Raw genomic sequence first — 13,294 nt, forward strand, 5'->3', positions numbered from 1 at the left:
GTGATGTTTGTTTGCAGTTTGTGGAAATTCAAGAGAGATTTCCACTAAAGAGTGCGAATATAGCACTCGCTGTTTTGACTATATGGCAGAATTGAGAACAACTAAATTAAAACATAACTTTTAATTTATTAAATAAAAATGGTTTACATGAACTTTAAAAACAATGGATGGAGTAGTTGCAGATAAATAAACCTTAATATATATCTATACTAATTATTGGCCTCTGAGGTATAATAGCCTTAGTAAGTATTAAGGTAACATAAACAGCATTAATAAATCATAGTGTAGATTTGTAGTCCTATTAGTGTATATCAGGTACCAGGCTAAGTAATAATATCTTAAAATTAGGGTGCATAAAATGCCCACATCACATTGAGATTCCATACATAAGTTAAGTCCTGCTAATGTATTCCTTAGAACACGGAGCAAATTAGTTCACATATGTGGCAAACCTAGCCACTTCTGGACTATAACGTAAGAAAGGTTGTCTGTGACAGACCCTTCGGTCAGGACTGAAAGTGTTAACTTTATTTTCTAACCACAAGTGGCTGGCTCCAGCTACAATCTAATTAATGCTTAGCATTCTATTGTTTGATCACCCCCAGAGAGAAACGCCTAAGTGATAAGGAGAGTCAAGAGTGTCCTGTGGTTGAAGTGTTTAAGTAATATAATCTTATTGTATCATGTCAAGGGCGCTTCTCCCTTTTATCTAATGTACAACATTCTTTCAACCCCCATCTGGGGGGGGGGGGTCAAAAACCTGTATAAATCTGTGTGCTGCCTTCAAATAAAGTGTTATTCTGTTTAAAACCTGAAAACTGGCTGGGTTGTGAATTGCTGATTCCCTATGCAGGACATTGTTCCCTGGTGTTAACCCTTGGTATCCGGTTGGTACCGTTACAATTGGTGGCAAGCGACGGAATGAACCTTATCGCCCAGAAGAGCAACTACACAAGCCAGTAACCTCAGGAAGAGGGGGATTACTACAATACTGACTAAGATGGAAGGAGTACCAGGGACCGAAGTGAATGGAGATGGATTATTCTAAGCTAAAGAAACAAACGTAAAAGGAACTGCTAGAAGCCAGGGGAAAGATAGGCAGCAGCAAACCCAAGGCTATATTAATTGCTGAGCTGATGGAGGGAGACAGAGCTCGCAGCGCTACGCCTCCAGCAGCCATGGAGGAGACCCTATACCAGAGGGAAATGAGGACCAGGCTGGAATTTTTACCCCAACCTGTACCACGGGATATGCTATCCGTGGTAATGGCAGATGTGCAGGAGTACGTGATGGCACACAGTCCGCGGAATGCATCCTCCCGAGCAGAATCCATTTTGGACGCACTCAGCAACCCAGTAAGACCCAAAATCCCATACCATGCATTTAAAATGTTTTGTGAAGAGAAGGATGAGATTGATGGGTATTTACAGGATTTTGAGAGACTGTGCGAGTTACATGATTTGGAGCAGTCCGTATGGGTGCCGGTGCTAGCAGGCAAGCTAGCCGGTAGGGCAGCGGAAGCGTATCGCGCTGTACCCAGGGAGGACAGCAAGGATTACGCTAAAGTGAAGAGAGCGATCTTGGAAAGATATGCCATTACCTCAGAGGCATACCGGCGCAAGTTTAGAGGCCTGCGCAAGCCAGAAAGAGATTCCCATGCAGAGTGGGCCCACAAGCTGGATCAAGCATCTCAGGGGTGGATACAGGCCAGCCAAGCTACCACCATGGAAGAATTGCGACAACTGATGCTGTTGGAGCAATTCTTTAACGGCTTGTCCCCAGAAGCCCAAGAATGGGTGAGAGATCGAAAACCCCTCACCTTAACCGAAGCAGCCAGATTAGCAGACCAGCATTTTGATGCCAGGAGGCACCATGGACTACAGCCTAACAACGGACTGGCTAATATACAATGCCACACCTGCAAGCAGTGGGGACATATGGCACGTGAGTGCACCCAAAATCGGAGCAGACAAGCTTGGAACCAGGTCAGACAGAACCTGGCCCCAAGGGCGGCTGCTCACCATTACCAAACGGAGCCAGCCGCTCATGAGGTGTTGAGCACCCAAGCCGAGGAACCCCTGGGAATTCTGCATGAGGTGATGTCGGTCCAGGGACTTCGGGATTCGGGAGCTACTTTAACACTGATAGCTCCCCATTTGGTGCCGGATACAGCACCCACTGGCGGATCTGTGGCAGTACGAGGGGCAGGGGGAGCAGTATACCGATTGCCCACTGCTAGAGTGGAGTACAGACCCCCAGTCACCCCAGCAGCTGCCAGTTACCAACCCCCGGCGCACCGCTATACCACACGGCCTCCGGCCACGAACTACCCTCAGAGAGCCCGGTTCAATTCGCGGGGCTACTCACAACCTATTCGGTGCTTTGGATGTAAGCAACTAGGGCACAAAAGACCAGAGTGTCCCCTAAATGCAGCGAATCAAGCACAGTCCTGGAGAAGACCCGCTGGCGGAATCCCACATAATCCTCAGCCTGTGGCCCGCTACGTAGAGGCGCCAGAATGCTGGGGCAGCCTACATGAAGCAGACCCCGTGCAAGCTGCCCACCGGAATAACCGGCAACGGGTTAAAGTGAATGGGAAGGAGGTCAGTTGTCTACGGGATACTGGTGCTACCATGACCTTGCTTCAAGAGAACTTGGTGCCTGAGAAACAGCACACTGGAGACACTGTGGCTGTGAGGGTAGCAGGGGGCACTGTGTTCCGCCTACCTGTTGCCAGGGTACATTTGGATTGGGGAGTGGGCGCTAGACTTGTGAATGTGGGGGTCAAGAAGGACTTACCTGCTGATGTTCTCCTTGGAAATGACTTGGCCCCCCTTGTTTCTGCCTATGCTCCCATGGATCCCGCTAATGTTAACCCTGTGACTACCCAAGCCCAGTCCCTCCGGGAAGAGACGCTTCCATGTTTGGGGTGGGGGCAGTACTGAGCCAAGTTGGAGCAGATGGCGGAGAACACCCCGTAGCTTACTTGAGCCGAAAGTTGTTGCCCCGGACATCCCCAAGCCGATCCGTTGGGATCAGACTGTGTATGCCGGCTTGGTTCTGGGGGAGCATTGTGGCAAACCTAGCCACTTCTGGACTATAACGTAAGAAAGGTTGTCTGTGACAGACCCTTCTGTCAGGACTGAAAGTGTTAACTTTATTTTCTAACCACAAGTGGCTGGCTCCAGCTACAATCTAATTAATGCTTAGCATTCTATTGTTTGATCACCCCCAGAGAGAAACGCCTAAGTGATAAGGAGAGTCAAGAGTGTCCTGTGGTTGAAGTGTTTAAGTAATATAATCTTATTGTATCATGTCAAGGGCGCTTCTCCCTTTTATCTAATGTACAACATTCTTTCAACCCCCATCTGGGGGGGGGGGGGTCAAAAACCTGTATAAATCTGTGTGCTGCCTTCAAATAAAGTGTTATTCTGTTTAAAACCTGAAAACTGGCTGGGTTGTGAATTGCTGATTCCCTATGCAGGACATTGTTCCCTGGTGTTAACCCTTGGTATCCGGTTGGTACCGTTACAACATAAATGAGATCATATTGGTGGATAAGGTGTGTAATTGTTTATTGTTCACCATATCTTGTTATGCAAAGAGAGGGGAGAAAAATCAATGAGTCCACTGTGCAAGTAAATGTTAAAATATTGAGGTTTATTGTGGCTATATATATGTATATTGCTTATGTAGGACCAGATAATATATAACTGATTCAACGTAGCATTGATTCCCTTTATTGCTGTTATTATTTATTGCTGTTATTATAGTGATACCCACAATATATATGATGATAGCTGTCAAACGTCTTGCACACAAAGTCAGTGCACTACTTAGAGTGCTATTCAGTATCTTAGATGGTGTATCCTATACATAATTGAGTTTATTGAATAAGTTTTAAAAGTATTATGTTGTGCTTTAACACGTGTACCTTAGTGCCACTTTATGTCAATCCGGTGATTGCGGATTTATTGTAACTGTAATCCTTACACAGATATATATTCTTTTGTTTAGGACTTATTTTATATAATAACATAAGCGTAATTTGAGCAAATGGTTTAGTCACTTTGCTATAGTTGTGTAACTTCCCAATTGTGGTTATAATATAATATGTCTCTATATTTAGAGCTACAATGCAGATCGTTTCCTACTGAGTCACTATTGGGAACAGTATATATTCGTGACTGAATAGCTATAATGTTTATGAACAATACTGCTGGAATATCAGGTTTCAATGTGATATGCACTTACATAACTAGTGTTATACCCCGTAGGGATTCAGATTGAAATCTCTAGTATATATCCCACCCTGCCATTACATTTAAACGTGTATCCATTACATTATCCACTGCCAACTAGCTCATTTGGTGTGCTAATAAGTTTGGATATTTACTGCGACCATATATCATATGATACTATAATTATACTATCTCCGTTAAAGTAGTCATTCATGTATCAATAAACTTATGGTATCTAAATAGCTAGTTGTAAATCTATATAGTAAATTCATTCAGTTAAAGCTCCATTTGTACCCAGCCCTCAAGTGAGATAGTCCCTGAATAGGGCCGTAATATTGCAACTGATATTATAGTAAAAATGCTGCCTAAATAACTACTACATTCCCGTTTAAAAAAGAGCTCCCATCGGCTCTATGTTAGACTCCTAACGCGTTTTGCCCCAAACTGGGCTTTTTCAAACTGCAGTGATGTCCGATTGGAATTGAATAAAACGGACAGAGCACAACTGGGGCCAAGACTGAAGGGCGTTGAAGATGGCCCTCAGTTCCAGAATATGGAAGGATCGCTTCCTCTGTACGCCAGGTTCCCTGAGCTCTCAGAGAACCCCACACAGCACCCCAGCCTGTCAAACTCGCATCTGTTGTTAAGACCTCCCATGCACATGCCCTGGAGTGCGGGTTCCTTAGACTGCCACCAGAAAAGAGACTCTCTCGCCTCTGGGTCCAGAGATATTAGCTGCGACAGAGCTAAATGATTCCCGTTCCACTACTTAAGTATACATAACTTTTGAGGTCTCAAGTGAAAGCTAGCAAACATAAGACATACCACCTCCATGCATTAAGCCACCGAAGGCCGAAGAATGGATTGAAGACCACGGCAGGCAGCCTGGAGCTTCTCCCTGCATGATCTGTGAGATAGGGTCTATGCTGATAGTATCTTTAATGATCCCCAGAAAGTTCTTTCTTGTGTTGGGTGTGAGGGAACTCTTCTCCAGATTTCATTTCCAGCCATGTGTCTGAAGATACCAGAGTAACTTCTCTGTGTGAGAGGTCGCTAAATGTAAAGATGGCGCCTCAACCAAAATATCGTCCAAGCATGGCGCCACAACAATCCCTTGCAGTCTGACTACAGCGAGGAGAACCCCTAGATCTTTTGTAAAGATCCTTGGAGCCGTAGCAAAACTAAATGGAAGAGCTTTGAACTGCTAATTCTTGTCCAGGAAAGCAAAACATAGATATTGGCGATGATCTCTCTGGATTGGAATGTGAAGGTATGCATCCTTCAGATCTATGGTGGTCATGAATTGACCCTCCTGCACAAGAGGAATTATGGACCCAATGGCCTTCATTTGAAGGAAGGTACCAATAGGAATTTGTTGACGCACTTTAGATCTAAGATGGGACAAAAAGTTCCCTCCTTTTTAGGAACGATGAATAGGTTTGAATAAAACCCTTCTCTGCCTGAGGTATGGGATCAGTAACTCCCATAGATAGCAGATCATCTATACATCATCGGAAGGCTGATCATTTTTCCAGCTTCCCTGAGATCCTTGAAATGAGAAACCTGCCCCTTGGAGGGTGAGATCTGAAACCTATTTTGAATACCTGAGATAGGATGTCCAGAACCCAACAGTCCTGAACGGACTGAGCCCAAAATCTTGAAACAGAGATAATCTGCCACCTACTTGTCCTGAGCCCAGGTTGGGGGTTGACCCTTTATGCTGCCTTCTTGTCTGGGTTAGATTTCTTGGGCTGTTTGTTCTTATTCTACACCGGGTTTGGCTTCCAGGTACTCCTGCGCGTTTCAGACTTTGCTGTGGAAGCACTACTTTGTGTCTTGTTCTGATGAAAGGAGAGAAAACATCCTATTAGATGTTCTAGATTTCTTATCCTTAGCGGTAGAATGGTCCCCTTACTGCCAGTGACAGTAGAAATGATGGAATCCAGGCCCGGCTCAAATAATGATTTTCCCTTAAAGGCCAAGGATAGTAATCAAGACTTGGAAACCATGTCCGCTGACCAAGACTTGCTAGTACAGTGAACCCAGAGTTCTTGGCATTGAGACGGATGATTTGGATAACGGCGTCACAAATTAAGGAATTGGATGTTTGTAGGGACTGATTAGGATCTTGGATATCCTCCAAAGGGGATTCTACCGAAATCAGTTCAGATAATGTGCCACTTTCTTAGATAGCCCTCTAACTTTCTATCCATAGGGTCCTTAAAAGATGTGCTTTCTTCCGGAGGGATAGTAGTGCGTTTAGCCAGACTGGAAATGGCACAGTCTACCTTAGGGACAGTATTTTGCACCTCAAAATGGCTATCCCGTACAGGAAACATCCTCTTAAAGGTTGGAGAAGGAGAGGATACACAAGGTTTTTCCCACTCCTTGGATATAATGTCCACCACCAATTAAGGTACTGGGAACACTTCAGGAGTCTTTTTTCCTCTGAGAGTTTAGACTCTGGAACACCTAGTGTGGTTAACATCTCCTTAAGTAAATATCTTAGGTGTTCAATCTTAAATCTAAAATTAACTCTCCAGAAGAGTAAGAGGATGAAAGTTCTCCTTCAGAACTAGCCAACTTCAGGAAGCTGCATATGGCTGACCGCTGCAGCTCTCATAGAAGTGCTGGTCCTAGACTCAGAGGAATCATGCTTTACCTTCCCTGCAACAGGCATAGGATTCGGTACTGGTATATCAGGGCAAACTGAGGTCTGCGAGCCCGCAGAGCATCCAGGATTAGACTGAGCTGGTGGGGACACCGCTGGTGTCTTGATACCAGGACCCCCTGAATGAGACTGAAGAACGGACATAAGGCATGAATTTCACAATTGAGCAGTGGGACACACTGTGTTTAACCTGCAAAGCGTACATTTATTAGCCTCAAATAAGCGAATAGGGCAAGTACCCTCCTGGCTTAGTTCAGAAATGGAGTCATCCATAATAACCACAATGAATAAAATAACAGCAACCAGATTTAAAATAAAATGCAATAAATTGAGTACTTTGTGTAATGCAAAAACACAAGTTACAAATTTAGCCCTCATGTCTCACCACCTCCGTGATAGGCACTGATCTCCCACGCTGCTCCGGTTTGAAGACAGCAGCATTACACAGGGTGCACTTTTAATAAGAGGAAGGGGCAGGAATGGCCCCAAAAAAGCCTGCAGTGTGAGCGTGGCTTCTCTAAACCATCCGCCACTACTGCCGGAGTTATGTTTCTCTGCTTTTTTTTTCATAATGGTGCTAATATATAGCTTGTGCACCGCCCTAGCCACTAAGGCGGCTTAGTAAATCAAGCGCTCCTTCTTGAAAGCCTGAAAGACACAACCGCTGCAGATTAACCCCTCCGAGAGACTGAATATAGCTATAGCGGCGTGCACTGGGTCTGAATGTCTTGTCAGAAGATCCAATGCCGCTTCTATGGTGTTCTTTCACTTTAATCATGCAAGCTTGCTGCTGACGACCTACACTTGAGGTCTCATAAGCAGCCATATGTCCCAAATATGTTTTAAATAAACTTTATCACTCCCTTCCCTGCATATGAGGACATGATCAAATTTGCTGGTAAACTGTCCACTGCCCCCAACACATAGGCAACAAGCCATTAGTGGGGGAGGAAGGGAGAATAGGACTTACCCAGTTGCTAGCAGAGTTATTCTTTCTCCAGAGTGGGTCCTGTAATACAAAGGAAAATCGGTGTAACTTCCCTGAAACATGCAGAAGCTAGTACACACCAAAACTCTACCAGGAGGAATACATGGCTATTAAAAACTCCCCTGTCCTCTCTTGCAGGAAACATTTCATTGAGGACAATAAAAAGCTGTATCTTCAACAGAGCACCTCTCTCTGCCTACCTCCATGACATGAGGCAAATAATTACTGAGAGGTTATGGGAAGTGGGAGGGATATTTAATGCTTTGTTTTGGGTGTCTTTTCCTCCTTCTGGTGGCCAGGTGAAGTATTTCCCATAGGTTATGAATGGACTGCCATTAGAAATAAAGCTGACTTAATTCTGCATTTAGGGCAGAAGCCTCTATGATATCTTGTGGGTAACAATAGGCTTCCCAATAACCCGTCATAACTTTGTAATTGTTTTTTTTTTTTTTCTGTTAATAAATAAGTGATTTCTGTGTTTGTGCCATACGTACATATTTCCATTGGGCTGGTAGTTCTTGTAGGTGCAGGTGGGTAAGGGGGGAGAGTTAGAAGCTGATAAGACATCGCTAGGGCTTAAACACTTCTGACCTTCTTCTTATTTGTGTGCCTAATCTTCTGCTCTTAGACTACTTGTGGTCTGCGTGAGATCCTGTCGGTCCCAGAGGCTTCCCCTGCAGTGCAGGAGCTTTACCCTCGGCTGTTTATCTCTCTGCTGCTCCGTGTCAGCTCCATGGTTGGGGTTCAGCTGCCTAAGAATCTAGGACCTTCCAAGGACAAGAGAAACTCCAACTCCTCACCACCTACAAAGATCCTGGACCCCTGCAGGTAATAGTAGAATCAGGCATTAGTGTATTGTGTTTAACGCCCTCCTCCACATCAGCTACTACCTGTTGTAGTCCTGCATTGTTTGGCTCCTTACAACCTCAGCATTCAGCCATCAGGAAAGATAAACAAACCCTGGTTGCATTAGTAATTATTATTTTTGGTTTGTGGGTAAATAAGTCTGTGGCTGCTTTCTTAGGGGTTAAGTGGGGTCCTCAGGGAGGTGAGCAGGTAGATGTCATATAAATAGAGATGTTAGGCCTGTTTTACCCTCCAGCTGTTGCCTAAAGTCCCATGTTGTACTCTGGGCCTGGCAGGAAGGTTGTCTGTACCCCTATCCCATATGTTTTTATTATGTGTATATGTGCAGATTATTTCCATTTTAATGGGAGGAGAGTCCACTGCTTCATTCATTACTTGTGGGAATTAAGAACCTGGCCACCAGGAGGAGGCAAAGACATCCCAGCCAAAGCCAACTCCCCTCATCCCCCAGTCATTCTTTGCCTCTCGTTACAGGAGGTTGCCAGAGAAGTGTCAGGAGATTCAGAGTAGTCTCTTATGGAGGGTACTACTCTTGAAATGGGACTGGAATTTTAAGTAGCTCTGTCAGCCTCTCGGTGAGAGCATGAGTGAATGTTAGAGTCCGGAGATGCACGGAGATTCTTTTTGCGAACCCATCCCGACTCAGATTAACAGCTCCATTAGCAATCAGCGTTGATGAGTTTTACTGCCTGCTTTTCTTCTCTTAAGTCCATGTCAGGAGCGATGCTACTACCTTGTCACACTTGAAAGGCCGTGTTCCTGTTCCACGGCGTTGATTCTGGTAAGATCATTTCATTTATATATATTTGATAACGTAAGAAGACAGGGTCACAGTGTGGCTCCTTTATCTTTATAGAATCTAGGGTAATACCCTCGGAAGGGGGTTATTCAACAGGGGGGATTTTATGGTACATAATATTGTTTATTGTGTTTCTGCTGCATTTTTGTGAGATGAGGCTCTGTCAGTGTGAAACAGTCAGTTTACTTAACGAGAGATTGAGGAAGGATTTTTTTGGTGCATTTCTCTCTCGAGTGCAGTGGCGGTCCTGCATGGCACTCCATGAGACCGGGTGTGGCCTCTATAACTTCCTCTTTCTCGACCTGCGTTCGGAGGAGATGAAAGCTGTTTCTTGTAGTCCGGGTCATAGGATATAAAGGTGCCATTTAACTTTTTATCAAGTCCGCAATAGATGCGCAAGCTATGGAGGACTCTGATATATTGGAGGATACTCCCTCTTTATCTAAACCTACTTACTGTGTATATTGTGAGGAGGTTTCAGTTGAACCGCCTGCTCAACTCTGTTCCACATGCTTTGACAATATTGCTATATCTAAAAAGAATGAAATATTTAGTGCGACTGAGCCGCCCACCTCTGAGGGTTCTCCACCCCGCGAGCTGCGTTCCCTGCAATCATCTCCGATTACACAAGCAGTTCCCCAGGGCACTACTAATCCTCCCACGGGAGGGGCCCTTTGGCCGCCAGACTTCGCCGTTCATTTACAGACGGCGGTTTTGGCAGTCATTAATGCTATGCCTCGCCCTACTAAGCGGAAGGAACGGCAATGCTATCCTTCTCAGGGGTCTTTGACTCCGCTGGATGTCTCAGATTACCCGCTGAGGACAACTCCGACTTATCGGAGGATGTCGCCTCTGGGTCGGAATCGGCTACTTCTAAGCCTCCGTCCTCGGAGGAACCAGATTTTAAATTTAAAATTGAGCTTTTTCCCTTTTCTGCTAAAAGAGGTACTTTCTACATTGGAGGTTCCGGAACCGAAACTACCAGAGGAACCTTCGATCCCTAAACTTGACAGGGTTTACAACGACAGAGTAGAGCCCCAGGCCTTCCCAGTTCCCGTGAAAATGGCTAACATTATTAAGACTGAATGGGAAAAACTTGGCTATGCCCTTTTCCCCCTCTTCTTCTTTTAAAAGGCTATTACTTGTTCCGTAAGCGCAGCTTGAACTGTGGGGAACCGTCCCTAAGGTGGATAGTGCTATCTCCACGCTCGCTAAGAGAACGACTATTCCGCTAGAGGATAGCTTCTTTTTCAAGGAACCCATGGATAAAAAGATGGAGTCCATGTTGCGGAAGATGTTCCAACTCACGGAGTTCGTTTTTCAACCTGCGGCAGCGGTCGCTGCAGTGGATGCTGTGGCTGCCTACTGGTGTGACGCTCTATCAGCAATGGTCGAGGTGGAGACTCCCCTCAATGAGATTCTAGAACGAATTAAGGCCTTAAGGGTAGCGCATTTGTTCATTTGTGAGGCTAACATGCAGATTATTCGCCTGAATGCTAAGACATCAGGTTTCTCTGTTTTAGCCCGCTGTGCTCTGTGGCTAAAGTTGTGGTCTGCTGACATGACTTCTAAATCTTAATTGCTTTCCCTTCCGTTCAAGGGAAAAGTTTTGTTTGGCTCGGGCCTGAATTCCATCATATCTATGGTCAAGGGTGCCTTCTTGCCTTAGGATAAGAAGGCTAAACCTAAGGGTTCTACTTTTTGTTCCATTTCATTCGGACAAGTCTCAGTGCCAGCAGCCTGCCGCAAAGTCTGAGCAGTCCAAGGAATCTTGGAAACCAGCTAACTCTTGGAACAAGTCCAAGCAGAATAAGAAGCCCGCCGAGTCAAAGTCGGCACGAAGGGGCGGCCCCCGATCCGTCCTCGGATCATGTAGGGTGCAGACTATTCCTTTTTGCGGAGGCCTGGAGAAGAGACGTTATAGACCCTTGAGTTCTGGAGGTTGTAACCCAGGGCTACAGGATAGGTTTCAAATCATATCCGCCCAGAGGCAGGTTCCTCCTGTCAAACATATCTTCAAGGCCAGAAAAGAGAGACGGCTTCCTAGGGTGTGTGAGGGATCTCTCATCTCTCAGGGTAATCGTCCCAGTCCCTCCGTCAGAAAGAGGCCTGGGGTATTATTCAAACCTTTTCGTGGTCCCAAAGAAGGAGCGCACGTTTTGTCCAATTCTGGACCTAAAGGTCCTAAACAAGTTTTTGTCAGTTCCATCGTTCAAAATGGAGACGATCAGGTCAATTTTGCCCCTGGTTCAAGAGGGGCAATTCATGACAACTATAGACCTGAAGGACGCTTAACTTCGCAGTTTAATCCATAGGGATCACTTCAGGTTTCAAAGGTTCGCCTTCTTGGACCAGCACTTCCAGTTTGTGGCCCTTCCGTTTGGTCTGGCGACTGCCCCAAGAGTCTTTACAAAGGTTTTGGGAGCTCTACTCGCGGTAGCGAGAGCCAGGGGGATTGCAGTGGCTCCTTATCTGGACGATATCCTGGTCCAGGCTCCGTCCTACAGGCTTGCAGAGGATCACTCAATAGCTCTTCTTCTTCTCCTTCAGTCCCACGGGTGGAAGATAAACGAAGGAAAGAGTTTATTGGTCCCCAGCAACAGGGTGGAATTCCTGGGTACCATAATAGATTCTTCAGTCATGAAGATATTCTTGACAGATCAGAGAAGTTGCAAACTTGCGTCCATCTGTCTAGCTCTTCAGACATCCTCCAGGACATCTGTGGCCAGGTGTATGGAGGTGATCAGGCTCATGGTATCCAATATAGATGTCATTCCATTCGCCAGGTTCCATCTCAGACCTCTTCAGCTGTGCATGTTGACACAATGGAATGGCGATCATTCAGATCTGTCCCAACAGATATCTCTGGACGGACCAGTGAGGGAGTCCCTATATTGGTGGACTCGAACGGGGCAGCTGTCTCAGGGGACTTCCTTCTTGAGACCATCCTGGGAGATTGTGACCACGAATGCAAGTCTATCAGGATGGGGAGCTGTTTGGGGTGCCAGAAATGCACAGGGCAGATGGACTCGAGAGGAGTTCGAAGTTCCAGAATATTCAACGCTCTGAGGGCTTGGCCCCTTCTGGGGTCGCCCCGATTCATCAGATTCCAGTCGGACATTACCTCGGTGGCTTACATAAGTAGTATCTCGGATTCTGGAATGGGCAGAGACTCACAATTGTTGGCTCTCAGCAATCCACATTCCGGGTGTGGACAACTGGGAAGCGGATTTTCTGAGCAGACAGTCGTTTCATCCAGGGGAATGGTCTCTCCATTCTGAGGTGTTCGCGGAGATCTGCAACAGATGGGGGACTCCTGAGATAGATCTAATGGCGTCCAGACTCAATTGCAAGCTACCCAGATACGGGTCGCGATCCAGGGATCCCCAGGCAGAACTGATAGATGCCTTGGAGATGCCCTGGAACTTCAACCTAATTTACATATTTCCACCGTTGCCTCTTCTACCTCGTGTAGTGGCCCGCATCAAGCAGGAGCAAGCTTCAGCTATTCTGATTGCTCCGCTGTGGCCGCGGAGGATGTGCTTTGCGGATCTGGTGGGCATGTCATCATCTCCATCATGGAGGTTACCTTGTTGCATGGATCTGCTGGTTTAAGATCCTTTTTTACATCCAAATATCGATTCTCTGAGGCTGACTGCGTGGAGATTAAACATCTAGTCTTAGCCAAGAGAGTATTTTCGGAAAGAGTGATTGACACACTCGTTCAG

At 45.9% G+C, this 13,294-nt stretch overlaps 1 protein-coding gene across 1 annotated transcript in view; it reads left to right on the forward strand.

Moving 5' to 3' along the window:
* The window catches only part of MROH1 (maestro heat like repeat family member 1), a 1,587,326-nt gene that overhangs the window by 1,352,343 nt on the left and 221,689 nt on the right, over positions 1-13,294 (forward strand). The window contains exon 35 of the mRNA XM_053715983.1: positions 8,529-8,728. Coding sequence (XP_053571958.1) covers positions 8,529-8,728 — 200 coding nt within the window. The remainder of the gene's footprint in view (positions 1-8,528; positions 8,729-13,294) is intronic.

Source organism: Bombina bombina, chromosome 5 (assembly GCF_027579735.1).
Source record: "Bombina bombina isolate aBomBom1 chromosome 5, aBomBom1.pri, whole genome shotgun sequence".
Taxonomy (NCBI): Eukaryota; Metazoa; Chordata; class Amphibia; order Anura; family Bombinatoridae; genus Bombina; species Bombina bombina.